The 25,916-nt window shown below is 44.8% G+C and overlaps 1 protein-coding gene across 1 annotated transcript in view; it reads left to right on the top strand.

Annotated features, from left to right (window-relative positions):
- Nucleotides 1-25,916, top strand: part of STAG3 (STAG3 cohesin complex component) — a gene marked incomplete at its 5' end in the record, with an annotated part of 227,684 nt that overhangs the window by 119,458 nt on the left and 82,310 nt on the right. The window contains 4 exons of the mRNA XM_082256553.1: nucleotides 8,162-8,249; nucleotides 8,332-8,412; nucleotides 14,128-14,220; nucleotides 16,051-16,216. Of these exons, the coding sequence (XP_082112679.1) occupies nucleotides 8,162-8,249; nucleotides 8,332-8,412; nucleotides 14,128-14,220; nucleotides 16,051-16,216 (428 nt within the window). The remainder of the gene's footprint in view (nucleotides 1-8,161; nucleotides 8,250-8,331; nucleotides 8,413-14,127; nucleotides 14,221-16,050; nucleotides 16,217-25,916) is intronic.

Consider the following 25,916-nt stretch of genomic DNA (forward strand, 5'->3'; position numbering starts at 1 on the left):
AGACATTCCTGTGCTCATCTCCTTTTTTTTCAAACCCCCCTTCACACTGCAGTCTCCAGCCCCCCTTCACATTCTAATCCTCACCCCCCTTTGTAGAACCCCATCCCCCTTCATACCGTATCACTCCTTTACTTTTCTGCCTCTTCGATATCCCCCCTCTTTTCCCCTTTTACATTTGCAGTGCCTCTTCCCTGTCTTACCTTAAACAGGGCAGCGTGGCTGACATCGGAGGCACAGCAGCTGACATCGGAAGTGCTCAAAGGGATGCACGGAGGGCGGGACCTGCCCCAGGTAACTGATTGGTTGCTAGAATACAGGGCAGTTCTAGCAACCAATCAGTTAACTGTACCAGCCCCCGTCCTCCGTGAATCACTGCGCTGCTCCTCCGATGTTAGCTCTGTAAAGACAGAGCTGCAGCTGCAGCAGCGGCGGCAGAGGGAAAAAACAGATCCTAAATGGCGCGACCACTGCGGGGCCGGACAGAACATTGATTGGGTCCGGACTTGGCCCAGGGCCGCCATTTAGTGATGCCTGTTCTACACGTTCACAAAAATAGGCATTATAGCAGGCTGGGTTCGTATTGTACATTTTCCTAGGACTTTACACATTGAAATCACATCTTTAGAACTCATCTTAAGCTGGTCATACACCAGTACAATTTTGTTCAGAAAAGTTCACTCTCTGAACGTTTATACCCTATTCACACTTGTGTGACTTGTTATGCGACTTTGGACATAAAACTCACTTGACAAGTCATACCCCATGGTGTCCAATGATAACCATTCATATATGTGCGACAGTCATACATGAATGTTTTACACGCCACAGTGGTGCAATGGGGTCTGACTTTGCAGAGGGACAACAAGGCACATTCAAGTCACACCCATTCAAAGTCACATCAAAGTTGCGTGACTCTGCAGTCCTACAAGTGTGAATGGAGCTTTTAATAGATTTTCAAATGGTTAGTGGGGTCAAATCAACTTTTGTTTTGGACCGTAGTGATGAGAAATGTCGAAGGAGCAGGATGGACATTTTTTTTTTTAGAAGAATATTTAACTGAATGTGATTTTTGTTTGAGAAAAATCATACATAAATGAAACCTGTTTAATTCATCTGGGATTCCATTCAAATGGCAGGTCTGAATTAAACTGTAAGGGCTTTTGAATGAAATTAATTGATTTAACCACTTTACCACCGGAGGATTTTGCTGTCTTACGTCCAGGCCACTTTTTGCGATTCGGCACTGTGCGACTTTAACTGACAATTGCGCGGTCATGCAACGCCGTACCCAAACAAAATCTACGTCCTTTTTTCCCCACAAATAGAGCTTTCTTTTGGTGGCAATTGATCACCTGTGCAATTTTTACTTTTTGCGCTATAAACAAAAAAAGTACGACAATTTTGAAAAAATAACAATATTTTTCACATTTTTTTATATGAAATTCCCCCCCAAAAAAATGTAAAAATCAAAATTTTTTAACATTTTCGGCCAATTTGTTTTCTGCTACATATTTTTGGTAAAAAAAATCGCAATAAGCGTATTTTGATTGGTTTGCGCAAAAGTTATTGCGTTTACTAAGGGAAAGATTTCTGTAGTTTTTGGTGTTTTTTTTTTTTTATCGAGTAATGGCGGCGATCTGCAATTTTTTTTTTTTTTTGCGGGCTTGCGACATTGCGGCGGACAGATCGGACCCTTGACTGACATTTTTGACACTTTTGGAGTTACCAGTGACATTACTACAGTAATCAGTGCTATAAATATGCACTGTTACTGTAAAAATGGCACTGGCAGGGAAGGGGTTAATTTTATTGGAGAGGGAGGGGTTAATGTATGCCTGGTGCTTACTGACGTGTGTGGGGGGAGGTGACTGAGTGACACAAGGACAGATCGCATGTTCAGCTATGCTGAACCCTGCAATCTGTCACTGTCTGTCACTTAGGAGATCCGCCCGCTCTGTTTACACAAGCGGGCGGATCTCCACACTAGATTCCCCGACGATCTGGGAAGAGCAGCGGTGATCGCAGCTGCTCCTCCCCTGGCCCGGCTCCCGATGTGACTGAATACAGCGGGAGCCAGCCTCCTGTGGCGCTCGCGCGCCGCTGAGAAAGGGGAATGTCTGGCGACGTAGGTCTACGTCGCCAGACGTTATAGAGCCACTTTGCCGCAGTAGAGCTCTAGTGAGCAGTGTGGAAGTGGTTAATGGTGGCAAAAAAAATGTTCTGACAAACTGCAGGGAATATAAAAAGTCTACACACCCCTGTTATAATGTCAGGTTTCTGTGATGTAAAAAAATGAGACAAAGATAAATCATTTCAGAACTTTTTCCACCTTTTGATGTGACCTATAAACTGTACAACTCAGTTGAACAACAAACTGAAATCTTTTAGGCGAAGGGAATTAAAAATAAAAAAATAAAATTATATGGTTGCAAAGGAATGCACACCCTTAAACTAATACTTTTTTTTTATTTATTTATTACAGCACTCAGTCTTTTTGATTATGAGTCTATCAGCATGGCACATGTTGGCTTGGCAATATTTGCCGACTCTTCTTTGCAAAAACACTCCGAATCTGTCCGATTGCGAGGGCATCTCCTGTGCACAGCCCTCTTCAGATCACCCCACAGATTTTCAATCGGATTCGGGTCTGGGCGCTGGTTGGGCCATTCCAAAACTTTATTCTTCCTCTGGTGAAGCCATTCCTGTGTTGATTTGGATGTAAGCTTTGGGTTGTCATGCTGAAAGATGAAGTTCCTCTTCATGTTCAGCTTTCTAGTAGAAGCCTGAAGGTTTTGTGCCAATAATGACTGGTATTTGGAACTGTTAATAATTCCCTCTACCTTAACTAAGACCCCTGTTCCACCTGAAGAAAAACAGCCCCAAAGCATGATCCTACCACCACCATGCTTCACTGTGGGTATGGCGTTCTTTTGGTGATGTGCGGTGTTGTTTTTGAGACAAACATATCTTTTGGAATTATCGCCAAAAAGTTCACCCTAATTTCATCAGTCCATACCACATTTTCCCATACTTTTGGGAATTGTTGAGATTGTTGTCACATGTACCACACAAGCCAGTACTTGCCAGATATTCCTGCAGCTCCTTTAATGTTGCCGCCTCCCTGACCTTTTTTCTTCTTGTCTTTTCATCAGTTTTGGAGGGATGTCCAGTTCTTGGTGATGTCACTATTGTGCCAAAATTTCCCAACTTGATGATGACTGTCTTCACTGTGTCCCATGGTATATCCTTGGGAATTCTTTTGTTCCCTTCTCCTGACTGATACCTTTTAACAATGAGATCCCTCTGATGCTTTGGAAGCTCTCTGCGGACCATGGCTTTTGCTGTAGGATGCGACTAAGAAAATATCAAGAAAGACCTCCTAGAACCGCTGAACTTTATTTGGGGTTAATCAGAGGCACTTTAAATAATAGCAGGTGTGTACTGACTCCTTTTTATCTTAGGGGCTCTTTCACACACACTGTCCGTTGGACGGACTCCGTTTTTCTCAGAGGGGGGATCGACAGCTGTTCTCCGCACTGTGTGCGGGGGGACAGCTGTCAGAGCCCCATTCAACTCTATGGGGGAATCGGATGGGAACGGACTGTCGGTCTGTTCTCATCCGATCCGCTGGACAGATGGAAAATAGGGTTTCCATCCGTCCAGATTTGACGGATCGGATGTCTCCGCTGACATCCGATGCCCCATAGACATTCATGGGGGGACCATTCCAGATCCGCCAAAAAAAGACAGGCAGATCTGAACGGTCCGCCTGTGTGAAAGGGGCCTAAGGGTCCTTTCACACGAGCGATCCGATCAGATCCGCCTGTCAGTTTTTTAGGCGGATCTGATCGGATCCTCCATGGATCCCTATGGGGCAGCGGATGTCAGCGGAGACATGTCCGCTGACCCCCGCTGCCACCTGCATCCGATCCTGTCCGTGAAATTCGGACGGATGAAAGCCCTATTTTCCATCCGTCCAGGGGATCGGATGAGAGCGGACAGGCGGTCCGCTCTCATCCGATTCCCCCATAGAGATGCATAGGGCTCTGACACCTCCCTCTCCGCACACAGAGCAGAGATGGAGCTGTCACCTTCCTGCTCAACGGGGATCAGTGTATCGAACCCCCGCTGAGCAGCACAGATCTGCCTAGGGAGGCAGACCGTGTGAAAGAAGCCTTACTCCTATTTTTTTGAGTTTGAATGTGATTTCTCAATTCTGAACACAGCTACATCCCCAGTCATAAGAGGGTGTGCACACTTATGCAACCACATTATTTTAGTTTTCTATTTTTACTTCCCCCCCCCCCCCTCCCCCACCAAAAAAAAAAAAAAAAAAAGATTGTTTGTTTTTCAATTTATAGGTCACATTGAAGGTGGAAAAAGTTCTGAAATGATTTATCTGTGTGTCATTTTTTTACATCAGAGAAACCTGACCTTTCAACAAGGGTGTGCACTGTATTTTTTAGAACTCCTGTATGAATGTTTGAACCAAATCCAACTGTGTATGCCAAGCTTTAGTTTGCTTGCTGTTAGCGATCACTGGCCTGGAGAGGTTTATAGGGGAAAAAAAAAAAAAAAACCTGATCTAAGTTCTAGTCTATCACTCTGTATTCAAAAATTACAAAAATTGTTTTTCTGGAGTTTGAGTGTTTTCAAGCTGAGGATAAACTAAAGCTTGCATAAAACAAAATATAAATGCTGGAGCCATTTTGTACTTAATTTAACTGCTGTTTTTTCATTATTGTTAATATGAATTTCATGTTCAACTCTGGCAGCTGATTGGTTGATGCTTGTAAGGCCTCATGCACACTGGATGTTTATTGCTATCTCTGCTAGACACCTTTCCTCCTGGCCGTGGTGTGTTGGCAGAAAAAATGCTTGACGCTTGTAAATGCGTGTAACGCATTTAGGCCCGTGAAGTGCTTAGGCCTTAGTTTTATTGTAGGAGTCCAGGACAACCTGGGCTCTAGCGATCACAGGATGATCACATTTAGTGTAAATAACAACATAACAAGACAAGTGGGGAACATAAGAACCCTAAACTTCAGAAGGGCAAACTTTCCAAAATTGTACTCAATGATGGAAAAGGTAAACTGGGACCAAACCCTGGGATCCCTGACCACAGAGGAAAAATGGGAATGCTTTAGGAACATATTAGGCAAAGGCATCTTGCAGTGCATTCCTATGGGAAATAAATTTAGAAGAGACAAAGCCAAACCTGGCTGGCTAAACTGTAGCGTCATAAAACTTATTAGGGGGAAAAAATTGGCCTTCAAGAAGTATAAATCAGAGGGCACAGTATCGGCTTTCGAGCAATACAAGGAGGCAAATAAGAAAAGTAAACAAGAAATCAAGATGGCTAAAATCAACTTTGAGAGACAAATAGCGGAGGATAGTAAAAAAAACCCAAAGAAATTCTTTAAATATATCAACAGCAAAAAAACTAAGGCAGAGCATATTGCACACATAATTAACAATGATGGGAGGATGGTTACAGAGGACACTGAAAAAGCAACCGTGCTAAATGCTTTTTTCTCGTCAGCCTTTACACAGGAAAAGGAGGGGTACACTGACCATGACTGTATGGTTAGTAGTAATAAACAGGACTTGCCACCATGGCTAACAGAGGGGGAAATCAGGGAAAGGCTGGATAAACTTAACACAAACAAATCGCCAGGACCGGATGGCATACATCCGAGAGTACTCAAGGAACTCAGTAAAGTTATATCGAGACCACTGTTCCTGATCTTTGCTGACAGTATTAGGACAGGAGATGTACCAGGGGATTGGAAGAAAGCTAACGTGATTCCAATATTCAAAAAGGGCCAGAGGCATATCCCGGGAAATTATAGGCCTGTCAGTTTGACATCAGTAGTATGTAAACTTCTGGAGGGGATGATAAGGGACTATATTGTAGAGTTTGCTAAGGACAACAACATCATCAGCAGTAATCAGCACGGGTTTACAAATGGGCGTTCTTGTCAAACCAATCTCCTTACATTCTACGAGGAGGTGAGCTGTGAGCTAGATAGGGGGAGACCAGTGGATGTGGTGTACTTGGATTTCGCTAAGGCGTTTGATACAGTTCCCCACAAGCGCTTAATTTATAAAATAAGGTCTGCAGGTATCGATAGCAGGGTTTGCTCTTGGATACGGAACTGGCTAAAAAGGCGGGTCCAAAGGGTAGTAATAAACAGCGCATACTCAGACTGGTCTGAGGTGGTAAGCGGGGTCCCCCAAGGCTCAGTCCTGGGACCAACCTTGTTCAATTTATTCATAAACAACATTGAGGTCGGGATCAGTAGTTCGATATCAGTTTTTGCAGATGACACAAAATTGGGCAGGGCAATAACTTCACAACATGAAGCAGATATCCTGCAGAATGACCTGGACAAAATAACAGAGTGGGCAACGACATGGCAAATGAGGTTTAACGTGGAGAAGTGTAAGGTTTTGCACTTGGGGACTAAAAACATAAAATCACAATACACGTTAGGAGGGGAGCCCTTGGGGGAATCAAAAATGGAGAAGGATCTGGGAGTATTGGTTGATGATAGATTAGGAAACAGCATGCAATGTCAAGCGGCAGCTTCCAAAGCCAACAGAATATTAGCATGCATAAAGAAAGGGATGCATTCCAGAGATAAGACTATAATCCTTCCACTTTATAAAACTCTGGTCCGACCGCATCTGGAGTATTCCGTCCAGTTCTGGTCGCCAGTCCTCAGGAGGGATGTGTTGGAGCTGGAGAGAGTCCAGAGAAGGGCAACTAAACTAATTAGGGGATTGGAGGACCTTGACTATGAAGAGCGTCTACAATCGCTCGATTTATTCTCCCTGGAGAAGAGACGTCTGAGGGGGGACATGATAGCAATTTATAAATATCTTAATGGGGATCCCAGCTTAGAAAAAAAGCTGTTCATTCGAAGGGATTGCATGAGGACTCGAGGGCATACAATGCGATTAGAGGAGAAGCGTTTTAACCTCAGGCAACGCGGGGGGTTCTTTACTGTTAGGGCAACAAGATTGTGGAATTCTCTACCACAAGAGGTGGTTTCTGCGGGTAGTATGGTGGCTTTCAAAAGACTCTTAGACTTACATCTCAAGGATCAGAACATTCAGGGGTATGGGAGATGATTACAGCCACACATGCCTACACAGGTTGAACTGGATGGACTATTGTCTTTATTCAACCTCACCTACTATGTAACTATGTAACTATGTAACTAAAAATTGTCTAGCATAATAGTTTATTCTTGCCATTGAAATTAATTAATGTTCAAGCGCTAAACGCACGCAGTGTTAATACGCATGTACATGCGTCAAGCGTTTTTTCTGCTACAGCGCCGCTGCTCCTGAACACGCTGGCAGTTGTGTGTTTTTTTTTTTTTTTCTGCCACTAAATGCCTCTAAGGAAATAAATACAAGTACAGCGCCAATCATAAAATTTAGGACAAATCACTAAAAAGTAAAGGTCCAAACAATAAACGGATGATAATCCTCAATAGAACAAATGTGAGAGTCCAGCCACCAAAGATGGAGTCAGTAAATGGAAGACATCATCACCCCGTGCAACAGATTATGGATGTCGACTTACCGGAAACCCTGGACCCCCTGTTAAGGTGGGTCACATGAGCGAGTGGTAAATGGATCCGGGAAGAGGGTCCTCTATAGTGCGGATACCAGTCCTGGGATGGTCACTCCAAGGAGGGCACACTTCCAATATCCCGAATAACCCGTGCAGTAGGTGAAATACCTCAAAATCAAGAGGAAGACTCCAATGGCATAGTACACTACTCAGCTTTATTAATTAAAAGATGTAAATGGCAACTCACATTTGAAGACAAATCAATGCGCATAAAAGTGGTACACCAGGAACAAGCGTGAAGACAAGCGGACGCGCCTGACGTTTCATCCTCCCTAGGACATTCTCCTAAATTCCTCTGCTGCTAAACACCTGTGTGTACATGGACACAGAGGTTAACATGGAGGGGTGATTAGAGGCAGAAAAATCAAACGGCAGATGCTCCTAAGAATAGCATCAAAAATGTCCAGTGTGCATGAGGCCTAATAAAGCTTTAGACCTCTTTTTGCACAATTTTATTTAGCCCAATATTGAAAGATAGTAGCAAATCATCCGCTTCTTCCACCTTCTCTCCAGTGCTTACAATCTTACCAAGTGGGAGCTGTTTGAACCGTGCTGCCAGATTCTGCAGAAGGCAGCAGATACAGGAGAGGTTCCTGAGCAGGTACCATGGACTGATCCTAATGTGGCATAATCTCTCACATGGCAAACTCCTTTTATGAACATAGTTACTTCTTTTTATGTAGATTGCCCTCCCAGCTCTTGTCTGCTGTTACTTCTCTCTTCTTTGGACTCTCGCCCATCTCAACAACTCCCAACCATCGGAGGTAAGATTTCTTCACTTTAGAGTGGATCTTCACTGTACCTAAGCACCACAAACCAAAAATTCTATTTAATTTTTAATATTTAAATCAAACTCCCCCCATCCATCCATGTCACAATGCGTTATGTTGTTGAGAAACCACTTTGAAAAACACCCCCCTAGCATTTCTGGCCATGGCCATCTTGAGTAAGGGCAAATGATTCATGTAGCATTGACTTCCTGGAATCCATTTGCCCTTGGCTCAAGCATGCAGGCAGGAGAATATGCTTAGTTGGGAAAACATCTCCCTCCTCTCCTCCCCTCCCCTTCTGAAGACTCCTGGGATGTATGCGATAATTTGTCTTGGCTAGAAACCAGGAAGTAACTGAAGAAATCTAAAAACAAAGTTTAAAATAAGTAAATATGAATTACTTTGCTATCTATTTACTAAGGCTAGCAGCATAAGGATTACAAATAATCAATGTTGATTTGGAGATTGAAGGTACACTTTAACATAAGATATGTAGATCAGCCTTTCTCATCCTCCCTGTGGGCAAATACCCTTTTACATAGGCAGTAGGAGCCTGTTTCAAAACCGTTTTGCTGACCTGCCTACTCATTTTTACTGCTAACAATCTTTAGCCTGGACCCCCCCCCCCCCCCCCCCCAAGTCCAGAGAATTACAACCGCAACCACCTTCTGCAAAGTGCCTCCGCTTTGTGTTTTAATTTTGTTTTTCACTATGTGTGCTTTATTCCGAAGTCTTCTTCAGGCCAATCACAGAGTGTGAAGAGTCCTCTTCTTACAATTTTCTCCCAATGGTGGATTGACCTTGAAAATGCATATAGCTGTGCTAACCTAATGGCATTGGCATTTTCTGCACTGCTATACTGTAAAAAAAAAAAAATGGCTCTGTAGTGACACCACCTTAGGGGGCCACCTGTACTCACAGTATATTCTTAGTCTCTTTGATTAACACCAATTATTCCGTCTTGAAGACTGAGGACGTCTTGTGGTAAAAAGGAAATACTGCGGGGGCAGCTCTGAATTGAAGGTGAGTATCACAGTCTGAGCATTTTTCTCATGATTTTTTAGCCCCTTATGGGAGTGTAAACAAGCCCTTGGAGTTGGGCTTTAACGTAGACACTTTGGGGTTGATTTACTAATGGCAAACATACTGTGCACTGCAAGTGCCAGAGCTTAGTAAATGAGGTAAAGCTTCACTTTGTAAATAATACTCCCCTCGTTTCAGAGCCTCCCCTCGTTTCAGAGCCTCCCCTCGTTTCAGAGCCTCCCCTCGTTTCAGAGCCTCCCCTCGTTTCAGAGCCTCCCCTCGTTTCAGAGCTTCCCCTCGTTTCAGAGCCTCCCCTCGTTTCAGAGCCTCCCCTCGTTTCAGAGCCTCCCCTCGTTTCAGAGCCTCCCCTCGTTTCAGAGCCTCCCCTCGTTTCAGAGCCTCCCCTCGTTTCAGAGCCTCCCCTCGTTTCAGAGCTTCCCCTCATTTCAGAGCTTCCCCTCAGATCTAGAACAATTGCACTTGAAATGCACAGTATATTTGCCTTTAGTAAATCAACCTCTCTGCCTTGTACTATCCTGGTGACTGAGGCATGTCCATCTACAGTGTCCCTATTAGGAGTAAGTTTAGGGACTCTATTATAATCTTCCTCCTCCAAAGCATAACCTAATGGTCCTGGCCACTAAACACTGTTCTGCTTCTGCACCACACACACCACCCACCTCTTTCATCTTCAGTGTGGAACATTTCTTCCAAAGGATTTGGGGGGATTTGCAATTTTTATGTGAACCTACTGTGCCCTGCATGCACAGATACACTTAAACGCTTACTATACAGAGGCTGTTTTTTGAGGTTCTGTTTAATGTGAACAAGTCAGGAAAATCTATGATAGCTGCCATGCTGACCACATTCTGAATGTGCCAGTTGGGTATCTGTTTTGCTGACCATGTAGCTTCAATACTGTGAGTCACTGGGGTTGATTTACTAAATGCAAATAGACTGTGCACTTTGCATGTGCAGTTACTCCAGAGCTTGGTAAATGAGCAGAAGTTCTGCAAACTTTCATCATCCAATCATGTGCAAGCGAAAAACGCTGTTTTTTTTTTCCTTTTTTTTTCTTGCATGTTATTGGGTTTTCTTTGAAAAGTGAAGCTTTATCTCATTTACTAAACTCTTGAGCTACTGCACTTGCAAAGTGCACAGTCTATTTGACTTTAGTAAATCAACCCCACTGACTCGTACTTGATATTTATTAATTTAATAATTGTTAAGAAATGACATTAGATATTGTCTACATATTCTACATATTCTGAGCCAGCTACTCAGCACTGAAGCGGAGGATCAGCATGCCAGGCAAGTCATATTTTCCTAAGGAGAGATCAGCAATGGCAGCCTTCATTTTTTTTATTTTTATTGTTTGTAGGATGCCTGTAGGCTGCATATTTTGAATATTCAAATCATTGCCTATGACATCCTCCTCTTCTGGAGGACAAGAAGAAGTTTATTACGATCGTTATTTTGTAATATGTTACTCATGGACGAGGCTGGGGAAAAGATAAACTATGGTTTATACATACACTAAAGGTGTATGTAGACTCTTTAAAAACAAATACGTGTTGTTTCAGATACAGTGGGGAAAATCATTATTTGGTCCCCTGCAGATTTTGTATGTTTGCCCACTTACAAACAAATTAAGGGTCTATAATTTTTTATTATAGGTGTATTTAAAATGATAGAGACAGAATATCAACCAAATATCCAGAAAATAATCACATGATACAAATGTTATAAATTGAGTTGCAGATCGGTGAGTAACATAGGTATTTGATCTCCTACCAACCAACAATAATTCTGGCTCCCACAGACTAACTACAGTATGTGCTTATGTTGTACACAGATTAGTCCTGTCTATTTAAGAAGGTGCTCCTAACAATAACTCACTAGGTGTATAAAAGACACCTGTCCATAGAATCTCTTTATTCCATTCAATCCTCCCCATCATGGGCAAGACCAAAGCGCTGCCAAAGGATGTCGGGGACAAGAACAAGATTGTAGACCTGCACAAGGCTGGAATGGGCTACAAGACGATCAGCAAGAAGCTTAGTGAGAAAGAGACAACTGTTAGATCGATTATTCGCAGATGGAAGAAATACAAAATAACCATCAATTGCCCTCGGTCTTGAGCTCCATGCAGGGTTTTGCCTCATGGGGAAAGGATGAGGGATCAGCCCAGAACTACATGGGAGGAGCCTGTGAATGATCTCAAGGCAGTTGGGACCACAGTCACCAAAACTATTGGTAACCCAATACGCCGCCATGGATTGAAATCCTGCAGCACCCGCAAGGTCCCCCTCCTCAGAAAGCACATATACAGGCCCGTCTGAAGTTTGCCAATGAACATCTAAATGATTCAGAGAAGGATTAGGAGAAAGCGCTGTGCTCAGATGAGACCAAAATTGAGCTCTTTGACAATAACTCGACTCGCTGTGTTTGGAGGAAGAAAAATATTGAATATGACCCTAAGAACACCATCCCTACAGTCAAGCATGGAGGTGGAAACATTATGCTTTGGGGCTGTTTCTCTGCTAAAGGTACTTATCTCCATTGAGGGACCAATGGACAGGGACATGTATTGTGAAATCTTGGATGAGAACCTTCTTCCCTCAGCCAGAACACTGAAGATGGGTCGTGGATGGGTGTTCCAGAAAGACAGTGACCCAAAACATACTGCCAAGGCAACAAAGGAGTGGGTCCAGAAGAGGAACATTAAAGCGGAGTTCCAGCTGAATTTATTTTTTTTTTTAAAACGCCCCTAGTATAGTTAGGGCTCGTGCATTTACACTGTTATCCTGTAAACTGTCCCCTGTTTTGTTTTTGTGCAGCATGCCTCACTTACTTTAGTCTTCTCTTCTACAGCGCGACCATCTGCAGTATAGGCAGCTGAAGCCGCACTGTTTTTTTTCCAGGATTCCGTGCATGCTGGCTAACCAGCATGCACCTCCCGATCTCACGCATGCGCAGTGTGTTGCAGTGAGTCCCACCGCTTGCTACGAGCCAGCGATGCCCATTGACTTCTGGGATTGATGACACTCGTCTCCCAGGAGCAAATGCAAAGCATGAAATGACGTAGGCGGCTGTGGCGCAATAGGGAGGAAGAGAAGAGATTTTTCAACAGATATAAGGTAAAGGAACCGAAAAAAAAAAAAGCCAAATCGTTATTAGCATGTAAAAAAGTTATGCATAATGGGAAGTGTAAAATGTGGCTGGAACTCCGCTTTAGGGTCATGGAGTGGCCTAGCCAGTCTCCAGACCTTTAAATCCTATAGAAAATTTATGGAGGGGGCTGAAACTTTTGAGTTGCCAAGCGACAGCTAAGAAACCTTAAGGATTTAGAGAAGATCTGTAAAGAAGAGTGGACCAAAATCTCTCCTGAGATGTGAGCAAACCTGGCCACCAACTACAAGAAACGTCTTATCCCTGTGGTTGGCAACAAGGGTTTCTCCAGGAAAGTATTAAAGCGGAGTTCCACAATGAAAATGTGTTTTTTCACTGTCCGCTTGCTCTAAATTACCTGTAAAAAAAAATGGATAGTTACATTTTTTTTTTTCATTCACTTACCTTGTTTTTAAAGAAAATACTTACCTTGTTTTTAAAGAAAATATACTTACCTTACTTCCTCTTCCTCCCTCTCCAGCCATGGCCCGCCGTCACTTCCTGGGAGATGAACGTCATCGCTCCCAGAATCAATGCGCCTGCACCGGCCCCGCTCGTCAGTTCCAGCACAGGCGCATCATTCCCTGCTAAACAGCTTCTGGGCATGCCGAGAAGCTGTGCAGGGATGACGTGCCTGCATCGGAACTGATGAGCGGGGCTGGTGCAGGGCATTCTGGGACTGAAGAGTATGCCCTGGCTTCAGCTGCCCACACCTGAGATGGCAGCGCTGGACAAGAAATTTTCAAGGTAAGTATTTCTTTAACAAGGTAAGTGCAACCTGGGACAGTTCAGAGGCTATCCATTCTGAAATGCACTAGCCCGGACTGTCCCGGGGGTATTTTTATCTAAATGTTTTTTTTTCAGGCCGGAACTCCGCTTTAAGTCATGTTTTGCTTGGGGATCAAATACCTTTTTCACTCACTAAACTGCAACTTAATTTATATTTGTATCATGTGTTTTTTTCTGGATTTTTGGTTGATATTCTGTCTCTTTTAAAATACACCTATGATAAATTGATAGTACTGTCCTTTCTTTGTAAGTGGGCACACTTACAAAATCTGCAGGGGATCAAATCATTATTTTTCATACTGTATCAGCCCTGCCCAGTTCACCTCTGTGAACTACAGAACACCTCCCACTCTTGTTATGAAGAGGTTTTCTGTAGCCCTAGGGTGGCAACACCCTTGGACAGGAAGTATACTACTGGCAGGAAAATAAATAAAAAATCTTAAAAAAAAGTAAATCTAATGTAGCCAACACATCTGAGGACTGTATGCTGCAATATATTACGTTTTTATTCCTGGGTTTAGATACACTTCACCATTTCTCAAGCCCTTTAGAAATGACTTCCACACACGCCAATAAATATAACGAAGGACAGTTGCCTGCTGTTAAGTGTCAGTCTCCCAATTGTACTAATAGTTTTATTTTCTTTGTCCCATCATTTTTCTTTTAATCTAAGTTTGTGTCATTGCCTCTATCGCTCACCCCCTTCATTGTTCACTCTCTTATCAGGAGGAGGTTACAGCTCTAAGTAAGAGACTTCACACATTCATTGAGTTGTGTCAGAGTTTTCTGTCAGATCTTAATCGCAGTGTCAGAGAACAGGTAATATGATCATAAATTAAGTGTACAGTATTTCTACCTTTGTGGCAGATAGTCTGCAGTACAGCAAGAAAATTATTGTCTTTGTGAACAAAAACTTTGTCATGTGTTTTAAAAGGCTCCAAAGCTCACCTGTTCTGGTAATTTCCACCTAGATGGCAATTCCCTAATGCATGTTTATTCTAGTGTGCACAAAATACTTACCTTATTCCTCCTGCTGGATGATTGGTCCAAAGAAGCCTCTTATCTTTGCCATTGAGTGGCCACCTCCTTGCTGATGTCATCACATGCAATGCAGGACCAGCGGTCCTACATTGTACATGAAGATGCTGAGGCTCCATCCACATTGCAGGAGTGGGGGAGAATGCTGGCTGCTGTAGAACCTAGGAATAAAGTAAGTGCACAGTTAGTGTGAGTATAAAGGAAAGGGGCTTAAGCCAGCCATAGATAGTTTGACTCTCGAATCGCCCGAGATCATCTTTGGGCAGGCTGATTGTACTTGGGTACAATCAGCATGTCTGATTTTCCATGCGATTATTGCCAGTGGATATAGCTAGCAGTAATTACTGTGTTCTCTCAGCAGGGACACCCATCAGCTACGTAAGTGCAGCTCACTGTACACATTCGGCAGTGCCGAATCCAACTGAACTCCTGCACATGCGCGAGAGAGACTCTATCCCCTGCCCAGCCAATGAAAGCAGCTGGCCTTTAAGACCTGGAAGCTGGCCGCCCAAATATGTCAGCGGCCGGGCAGGAAGCTCAGAAATTCCACGCCACATCGCTGGAGCGGAGGTGAGTATAGTTCCGCTTTAAAGTAGTTGTAAACCTTAGACATGAAATATGAAAAAGCAAATCCCTCTATAGTGTGTACTTTTACAACAACTTTTAAAACAATTGCGTTTCCTCACACCAAGAGAAAAATGGTGATGTAAGAGGGAGTTTCAGCCGATTGACCGCCCCAGCTCTGTCCCTGTGTGCTGTTTAAAGATGGGAGGGCTTGTTTTCTCCAATCAGTTCTCAGAGCTCTCCTCACTGAGCTTGGCGGAGTGTAACTAGCTCTCCGCCCACTTTTTTTCTGAGCTCTCAGACAAGTTCATAAATTGAGCACTTAGAACGGATGTAGAAGAGAGAAGACTGCAGATAAACAGGAGGATTTGTTCCATCTCTGTGTATGTCCTGAGCATAGTCCCTTCCCTGGGCATATATAGGTGTTTACAACCACTTTAAGTGATCTTTATCTTTTTAAAGGGACTGTATGTGCTGGGATGCTGAAAGTGTTAGTTCTCCTTTACAGAAAAAAATGAAAAGGTAAATTAACACTGTACACTCTATAGATTGAGGTTGGGAATGATTTAAGGGTAATGCTGAGGGTTAGGTGTTACTGTTGGTCATTTTCCATCAGAAATTTTAGCATTTGGAAAGTAAATAAGGACAGAGGATGAATGTGTGCCAAGGGGCTGCTTTACTGTTAGGGGTACTCACATAGGGTCTCTTGGGGGAACAGCAGGATTTACAATCACCACAGAAAGCTCTATGCTGAAGACTACACAGAGCAGTCAGCTAAGAATTAATATACTATGAATGAGAAATACTCCAAATAAATGCAATGTACTTCTAAAAAAATTGCATATCATTTCACCCAGTGGAAATGTTTGCACCATTTGCACAGAAAGAATGTACATGGACTGTCACTGGGCAAATTGCTATGCACATTTTTAAATAAATACAGTCCTAAATGTCTGACTGGCTATACAATAAATTAATGATTTCTTTCTGCTGTTTGTATACCTTTCTCTTCGTCTCTCTCTGTACACTTGTCTGTTGTTTTTTCAGGCATTTAAACTTCTCAGCGATCTCCTAGTGATCTTCAATAACCACCTGAGCCGTGATGATCGCTTGTATCTCCAGCCGCTTGTCTGCACACCTGACCTGTCTCTGCAGGCCGAGCTTGCTGGCTTCCTTGTCGATCATGTGTTTACAAATGCTGCAGATCTAGAAGGTGATAAATACTTAAAGCTCAACTCCTGGAATTAGACCAAATATCTATCCTTGCATTGGAGAACCCCTGCATTCCAATTGTTAAATGCTCCATATGTCTAGAGGTTTAAAGAAGAGGCGGTATTACTTACCCTAACCCCTACTCTGGCATTGTCCTCCGCTATGGTCTGTGGGCGGTACCTTGGCATCATCATGTATATTGCAGGGCTGTTAACCCGAGCGGCCTTAGTTTCTTAGAGATGAGGTTTTGCAGGACCGAGCACACAACTAGAGGGACCCTTCTGGAGTATGGAATAAGTTAAAATGACACCTTATTCATGCACCTCCTATGCAATTTAACCCTTGCAGCCCCAGAAAAGGGACCCCTGCAAGGTTTTTTTTTTTGTTTTAAAGAGTTGTTTGTTGAAAAATAAGTAGACCCGCAAATACCTGACCTGAAAAATGGTACCTGTGTCAGCCGGATTGTGTTTAAAGATGCAGACTCTGCAGTATTTTTCCTTGCTTCCCTTCTTAGTGAGTCTCTGAACAGATGTAAGTCCTGTAACATGCACAGGATAAAAATGACAGTGTAGTACCTGAAACTTTAAAACAGTCATAGTTTATTCTAATAGATTCCTGTTAAAAGGGCAAAGAGAAAACTAAAATGTCTTTGTTGGATCTATGGTAAATAATTGCCTTCTTAAAGGGAACCCGTGAAAGGAGACATATGGCCAGAGCTCTTTTGGCCATACTTCTCCTATGGGTCTCAAGAGTGGACTTCGTTCTGTACTCCTGTGATCCAGATTTAGCCGTCAGCACGCTAAACCCTACTGTTGGCTGAGGTCAGAGATCCGTTCCAGGCTCTGCAGGGATGCTGACAGTAATGTCCTACTGAGAACCTGAGCCAGCTGCTCCCACCCCCTCTACAGTCCAACATTCCAGTGAGCACTGGAAGGGGCAGAGGGTGGACCCAAGAGCTGAGCGATCAGCAGTCTTTTATTGCTCATTTCTAGGTATAGAGCCAGTGGGGGGTTAACCCTACAGCAGCATCGTATCGATGCCTTAGCCATCTAGGTGAGTATAAATGTTTGTTTCTCTTCATTGACGGACACAGCTCCATATCTTCTTGACCCTTGGGTTTATGCTGCCCCCTACAGGAGTAGGACACTAGGCGGAACAAAGTTTGACTAGGACTATAGGGTAGTCCCAGGGGGTATACTCCCACTTCCTGCTCTAGGTCTTCTGTGAAAGAGTCGCACCACACAAAAACAAAAGTTTTAGATTTTAGAAAAACAGACTTTTCAAAAATGAAATTAGTCATAAATGAGTCCTTATCAGACTGGAACGGATTACATGGAGTCCAGGAGAAATGGGACTACTTAAAAGGTGCATTATTGAAGGCAACAGAAAAGTGCATTAGACTTGTCAGTAAAAGCAAAAAAAGGAAGAGACCACTGTGGTACTCAGCAGAAGTGGCCCAAATCATTAAAAATAAAAAGCTAGCATTTTGTAATTATAAAAAAACCCAGAGCAATGAAGATAAGGAAATCTACAAGATTAGGCAGAAAGAGGCCAAGCAAGTTATAAGAACTTCTAAAGCGCAGCCAGAAGAAAAACTAGCTCAGTCTATGAAAAAGGGGGATAAGACATTCTTCAGATATATAAATGAAAAAAGGAAATTAAAACAAGGAATAACTAAATTAAAAACAAAGGACGGAAGGTATGTAGAAGAGAATAAAGGGCTAGCCGACTGCCTTAATGAATACTTCTGTTCAGTTTTTACAGAAGAAAAAGAAGGAGAAGGACCTCCACTTGAAAGGATGACTAATGAATCGTTTGATGCATGTGTCTTTACAGAGGAAGACGTTCTAAGATTGCTGTCTAAAGTGAAGACAAATAAGTCACAGGGTCCTGATGAGATACACCCAAAATTATTAAAAGAGCTTAGTGGTGAGCTGGCAAAACCATTAACAGATTTATTTAACCAATCATTAGCAACAGGAGTCGTCCCGGAAGATTGGAAATTGGCAAATGTCGTGCCCATTCACAAGAAAGGTAGTAGGGAGGAATCGAGCAACTATAGACCAGTAAGTCTGACATCAATAGTAGGCAAATTAATGGAAACCCTATTAAAGGATAGGATTGTGGAACATCTTAAATCCCATGGATTGCAAGATGAAAAACAACATGGGTTTACTTCAGGGAGATCATGTCAAACAAATCTTATAGACTTTTTTGACTGGGTGACTAAAATAATAGACGGTGGAGGTGCAGTAGACATTGCATATCTAGATTTTAGTAAGGCTTTTGACACTGTCCCACATAGAAGACTTATCAATAAACTGCAGTCATTGAGCATGGACTCCCATATTGTTGAGTGGATTAGGCAGTGGCTGAGTGACAGACAACAGAGGGTTGTAGTCAATGGAGAACATTCAGAACAAGGTCATGTTACCAGTGGGGTACCTCAGGGATCTGTACTGGGACCAATTTTGTTTAATATCTTCATAAGTGATATTGCAAAAGGCCTCGATGGTAAGGTTTGTCTTTTTGCTGATGACACAAAGATATGTAACAGGGTTGATGTTCCTGGAGGGAAAAGCCAAATGGAAAAGGATTTAGGAAAACTAGAAAAATGGTCAGAACTCTGGCAACTGAAATTTAATGTGGATAAGTGCAAGATAATGCACCTGGGACGTAAAAACCCAAGGGCAGAATATAGAATATTTGACACAGTCCTGACCTCAGTATCTGAGGAAAGGGATTTAGGAGTAATTATTTCAGAAGACTTAAAGGTGGGAGGACAATGTAATAGAGCAGCACGAAATGCCAGCAGAATGCTTGGATGTATAGGGAGAGGTATAAGCAGTAGAAAGAGAGAAGTGCTTATGCCGCTGTACAGAACACTGGTGAGACCTCACTTGGAGTATTGTGCGCAGTACTGGAGGCCATATCTCCAGAAGGATATAGATACTCTAGAGAGAGTTCAGAGAAGAGCTACTAAACTAGTACATGGATTGCAGGAAAAAACTTACCAGGAAAGGTTAAAGGACCTTAACATGTATAGCTTGGAAGAAAGAAGAGACAGAGGGGATATGATAGAAACTTTTAAATACATAAAGGGAATCAACTCGGTAAAGGAGGAGAGCATATTTAAAAGAAGAAAAACTACCACAAGAGGACACAGTTTTAAATTAGAGGGGCAAAGGTTTAAAAGTAATATGAGGAAGTATTACTTTACTGAGAGAGTAGTGGATGCATGGAATAACCTTCCTGCAGAAGTGGTAGCTGCAAATACAGTGAAGGAGTTTAAGCATGCATGGGATAGGCATAAGGCTATCCTTCATATAAGATAGGGCCAGGGACTATTCATAGGATTCAGATATATTGGGCAGACTAGATGGGCCAAATGGTTCTTATCTGCCGACACATTCTATGTTTCTATGTTTCTATGTTTTTTTTCTGCCTATTCAGGAATAAGGAACTAGTTTCTTGCCAGGATCTCTGGTCCTAGCATTTTTTCCTTCTTAAATTGAATTTAGCTTATTTTATTATTCCTGTGAGAACTATAATCAACTGCTGAACTGGGTGACGGACTGGATATTCTAGATCCTTATGGTCTCCCCAATCCGGCCAGCCAGCACGACCCGACCTCAGCTCCGCGCTAGGTCGGCCGCGACATAGCCCCACTGGACGGGGGCCGGCCGGCGAGTAAACACCTCACGAGGATGCATAGCATGCCTCTGACTCGCAGCACCCCATTCCAAGATAGTGCGGTGGTCTGCCTGGAGTGGTGCCCACCCGGTTCCAAAGTGGGGTAAGTACTGTCCCCCCTCTCACTTGGTTTTCTTTTGGGGTGGACGAGGTCCCCTTCCTGGGATGGGCGGATCCCCGGGGTGCCCCTCTAAACAGTGACTCTGGGTCTTTTGGCCCACAACCCCCCCCCCCCCCCCTGGATGTGGTAGGAGCTGGCTTTGCCAAAAACTCCAGAATGGGGGGGAGGGGATTGGATGTGGTTGCTGCTGACCGGTTTGCACAACTGGGGGTTTTTGAGCAGGTTTCCTTTCTCCTGGGGGTTAGTGACTGGGGCAGGGATGTCCTTTGGGCTCCCTGCAGCGGTGGTTGGGCTGGGGGAGCGAATGTTTTATCATCCACGGGTACGCACCTCATGCGGTCGAATTGGGCCAAAAATTTAGGCCGCGGCTGACCAACCAAGCTGTCCAAGCTGCTGGGCAAGATGTCTGTGCTGCTGACTAAGCTGGGGAGCGGATGTTTTATCCACAGGTACGCACCTCACGCAGCCGGATCGGGCCAAAAATTTAGGCTGTGGCTTTGTGGCCTACTCGCGGCTGACAGACCAAGCTGTCTGAGCTGCTGACCAAGTTGTCTGAGCTGCTGAAACTGACAGAGTTGCTGACAGGCATCTGCCGCTTTGGTTGGGGTGCAGCCTCAGTGCGTTTAGCTGAAGCCCCAGACTCTCTCCCTGGGCACCTGCCGGACTGTGAATCCGGGCATATGTGGCTGGGCTTCCACTAAAATTTAGGCCGCGACCTGCTGGGCCATATGGTCAGCTTGGCGCCTCCCTTGAACTGGGTGGCGCCGTGGGGGGCGTTTAATCTTTAGGGACAGTGTAGCTGCCATTATTGTGTGGGCGAGGGTAATCTGCCTGCGTGTCCGCGTCAAAGGGGCTATGTCCTATTATGTCCTCTATGGAGGTCGACTTTCTTGATTTTGCAGGGTCTAATAGGTGGTCCTTTTGTGGACCTTTGGCCAGTGTCCCCTTTAGGACTGAGGTCGGCGGCCTTCCCTGCTTGTTATGTTTTCAGGGTGAGCTTAGTTTATAGCGACCCTACTGGGTCTGTGTCCACACACTTAAGAGTGCTCTGATGGTGAGGATGATTCCTCTTTTACTGCATATGCGCATAAAAAGGCGCTGGTGGATGCACTGATTATACCAGTGCGGGAAATTTTAAACATGGGGAATGCAGCTGCTGCTGCGTCCGAGGCGCCGGTCTTCTTGGTGCCCGCAGATCCTCTATGGAGGTCGACTTTCTTGATTTTGCAGGGTCTAATAGGTGGTCCTTTTGTGGACCTTTGGCCAGTGTCCCCTTTAGGACTGAGGTCGGCGGCCTTCCCTGCTTGTTATGTTTTCAGGGTGAGCTTAGTTTATAGCGACCCTACTGGGTCTGTGTCCACACACTTAAGAGTGCTCTGATGGTGAGGATGATTCCTCTTTTACTGCATATGCGCATAAAAAGGCGCTGGTGGATGCACTGATTATACCAGTGCGGGAAATTTTAAACATGGGGAATGCAGCTGCTGCTGCGTCCGAGGCGCCGGTCTTCTTGGTGCCCGCAGATCCTCTAAAGCGGCAAAGATTTTCCCGCCTACTGTGACAAAATTGTTGCGAGTCATTGGAGTTGTTCTAAACGCTATTTCTCTGTCGCTCATTGACAGACGCAGATCTCTTGATTGATATCAGTAGGGTTATACTGCCCCCTACAGGAGTAGGACACTAGGCAGAAAAAAAGTTCTGGCTACGCCTATGGGCAGTCCCAGGGGACATACCCTCTCACTTCCTGCTATAGGATGCCAGTTTTTTTCTGCCTAGTCAGGAGTAAGGACCTAAGTTCCTTTCTGGGATCTCTGGTCCTAGCAAGCTTTTTTAGAAAAACATTTTTTAGCGGATCAACAGTAATGTACAGCGGGTTGTGGCCCGCTCCCGGGATTCTCGGGTAGACGCCACTGACGCGCTGGTGGCCCCGTGGGGTCAGCATGAGCTGCTGTATGCCTTTCCTCCTCTCAGGTTTCTACTGAGACTGCTTTGTGGGATATAGATGGAAGGGATTCCGGTCATTCTTGTGGTTCTAGACTGCGGTTCTAGACATTGGGCTTAGTACGCCGACCTGGTTGGGCTAGTCGCGGACGCTCCCTGGGGACTTCTTCTCAGGGAGGACCTACAGTCAGGGGCCTATCTTCCATTCTGTTTTACGGTCGCTGGCTTTGATTGCTTGGCTGTTTATAGCCGGGTGCTGAAGAAAAGGGGATTGTCTGCTTCAGTCATTCCTACTCTGCTCACACTAAGGAAAGTGACTTCTAGAATGATCAACCATCGTACGTGGAAGTCATATTTATTGCGTGGTGTGCGTCTGTTGGGGTTCCCCCAAACTCTTGCTCGGTGGCTCAATTGTTTGATGGCATCTGCGGATGCCTCTTTTTGCCACAAAGTTTTGCGGGCTGCTGTTTAAGAGGGCCTCTCCCTTGAGGGTTTCTGTTTCTCAGGTGGGTCTCATCTTATTGTTTGGATGAGTCCAGTGTTACCTGGTGGGCTATGTTTAGCCTTGTGGATTTGTTTCTGCTGTCCCACCCTTCATTTATGGGTCTGCTTTGGGACGTCCCTACTGATATCAAGAAGTCTGCGTCTGTCAATGAGCGACAGAGAAAAATGGATTTTTGACTTACCGTAAAATTCTTTTCTCTTAAGCTCATTGACAGACGCAGTACCCGCCCCTCTATTTGTGAGTTGGGTTGGTATGATTTTTCTGACACTGCTTTGATACAAAACTGGCATCCTATAGCAGGAAGTGAGAGGGTATGCCCCCTGGAACTGCCCATAGGCGTAGCCAGAACTTTTTTTCTGCCTAGTGTCCTACTCCTGTAGGGGGCAGTATAACCCTACTGATATCAATCAAGAAGTCTGCGTCCGTCAATGAGCTTAAAAGAAAAGGATTTTACGGTAAGTCAAAAATCCAGTTATGGCAGTGCCTAAGCGTTTCGACAGACTGTATCCTTTGAGGAGTCTCTGTTGAATAATTGGACAGTTCCACCTGTGATGGACTCTCAAGTCTCCAGGCTGAATAAATCCACCCCATTTGCGGTGAAGGAGTCTCCGGTTTTTAAAAGATCCTTTTGGCAGGAGAGCTGAGACTTTGGTCCGCCACATGTTAACTGTGGCCGGATCAGTCCTTAGGGCGGTGTTCACTATAGCATTGGTGTCCCAGACTTTAACGTTGTGGGCAAAGCATTTGCACCAGGATCTGGAAGGGGAACCGCTTCTCCCTGCCTTTTGCGGAGCTGGCGGACCAGTTGGTCCAGGGGTTGCAGTTCATCTGTAATGTCTCTCTGGATGTGGCTCCCTTTGTCTCTAGGCTGTCCGTGACAGCAGTGGTCCTTTGGCGCAGCAAATGGCTGACATGCTGGTCTGCGGGCCAGACTTCCAAGAAGGCCTTATCTGATCTTCCCTTTGGGGGGGATCACCTGTTCGGATCCTCCCTGGATGATATCATTAAGCAGGATTTCAGGACAAGGGACCTCCTCCGAAGGTTCCAATAGGACCTGGTCTGGTAAGCCAAGGGCGGGTCCTTCTGGACCTCCCTGATTCAAAACAGGTGGGTCCATGAGCTGCTTCTGTCCAGCTACAAGATCGAGTTTTGGTCTTATCCTCCAGAGAGGTTCTTTCCTTTCTACTTGTGTTTATCCCCAGACTGCCTGCTAGGTCTCTTCGGGGCGATGCGAGACTTGCTACTACAAGGGGTGATTGCTCCGGTCTTAGGATCGGAACGTTTTTTTCATGTTTTTTTTTTTCAAACGTGTTTACAGGTTCCAGGAAGGAAAGAAAGGTACGTCCAATATTGGACCTCAAAGCTCTGAACTGCTTGTGGGGGTACAGATGTTCCGAAAGGAGTCCATTCGTATGGTAGTGGCATCCCTACATTAGGGGGATATTCTGGCCTCTACTGATATCAAGGACGCTTACCTTCATATTCTGATATATGTCGGTCATCTGCACCTCCTCCGCTTGCCCTGGGTGAGGAGCATTATCAAGAGGTCTTGCCTCAGCTCCTCGGGTCTCCACAAAGTGTTGGCATTGTTGCGACAGTACTGGAGTACCTGGATGATCATATTCTAAGGACAAATGGGAGATTACTGTGTGGACTCTGCAGGAGTTCGGTTGGAAATTATATTTCCAGATATTGGCTCTGGTGCCGTCCACCTAGTTGGACTGTCTGGGTCTGCTCTGGACTCAGCCTCAGCCAGGGTGTAACCCCAATGGGACAAGCTCCAAAATCTGCAGGATGAATTTGGCTCCTGTTGTTCAGCAGTCGGTCGTCTTTCAGGACAGGCATGCGGGTGCTGGGTCTGATGGTGGCTACCTTCGAAGCGGTTCTGTTTGCACAGTTCATCATGAGACCTATGCAAAGAGAGATTCTTGCCATGTGGGGCAAGAATCCACAGTCTCTAGACAATCTGATCCTGTTAGGCGGGGTACGAGAAGGTCTCTGATTCGGTGACTTTGCTCTCCAGCACTTTTGACAGGGAAAATCTTCCTTCCCCTGTACTGGACAGTGGTCACCACGGATGCCAGCCTGTCCGAGTGGGGTGGCGTTTTTGGCACGGATTGTTCTCAGGGGTCTGGATTTTGGAATAATCCAGACTACCGATAGATATACTGACCATTTCCTCTGGAGGGGTTTCATTTTAGTTTCAGTTGTGTCTCTGGTGGGGAACTCCCGAGGTGGTCCTGTTGGTCTCTCGTCTCAACAGGAAGGTGCTTAGGTTTGTGGCATGGTCTCGGGATCCTCTGGCTGACGCCACTGACGCACTGGTGGCTCCTTTGAGGCCAGTATAGTCTGCTATACGTCTTTTCTCTTTTTGAACTTCTGTCAAAGATTCCTGCGTAGGTTTGAGGCAGAAGGGATTTGAGGCAGAAGGGATAACGGCCATCCTAGTGGCTCCAGACTGGCCTTACCGATCTTGGTACGCAGATCTGATATGGTTGGTCGCCGATGCTCCTTGGAGACTTCCTCTTAGAGGAAATCTGTTGGCCCATGGGCCAATCTTCTATCTTGCCTTACAGTCGCTGGCTTAACGGCTTTGCTGTCGGAAGCCTGGTGCTGAAGGATAGAGGGTTGTCTGAATCGGTGATTCCCACGCTGCTGCAAGCTAGTAAATCTACTTTTAGGAAAATTTACCATCGCGTTTGAGGAGCATACTTTTGTGAGTGTGAATCTCTTGGGGTTCACCACCGCTCCTTTTTGGTGGCTCGGAGTTCCCTCCAATGAGGTGTTGAGCAGCTTCTGGCCTCGGGTACCATCAAGGGCCAGGTTTGGCCTTGGTGGTTTTCTTTCCATGTCCTTTGGCTACGCATTCTTTGGTTCGCACCTTTGTTCAGGGGTTTCGCCACTTGGCTCCCCCAGTGCGGGCGGTCTCCATTGCCCTTGTGGGATTTCAGCTTGGTGCTGTCGGTTCTTCAACCGCCGCTGGTAAATATTTGCGAGATTCCTCTGTTTACATGTCCCAGAAGGTAGCCTTCTTGGTGGCTTTTTCTTCTGCACCTAGGGTTTTAGAGCTGCCAGTCGTCAATAATTTCCATTTAAAGACATTCTGTTTCCTTCCTTGTGCTCTAAGCCTAAGAACCCTAAAGAGATTGCCTTACATTCTTTGGATGTGTTTTGGGCAATCAGGGTGTACCTGGAGATGACTGAATCGTTCCTAAAATCGGATTTCCTGTTTGTCCTTATGGATGGACCCCCTAAGTGGCTGGCTGCGTCTGCTGCAGCCATTTCCAGATGGATCAGGCAGACGGTGTTGCAGGCCTATTCCATTAAGGGTCAGGTTACTCCTTTCCCTGTTACTAAAAGAGAAACGAGAAGTTGGGACTTTAAATGGAGCACAGAAAAATGTGCCCCCATCCCTAATTACTTGAATAGAGGAAAGGATTG

This window comes from Pelophylax lessonae, assembly GCF_965119305.1.
Source record: "Pelophylax lessonae genome assembly, chromosome: 4".
Lineage (NCBI taxonomy): Eukaryota > Metazoa > Chordata > Amphibia > Anura > Ranidae > Pelophylax > Pelophylax lessonae.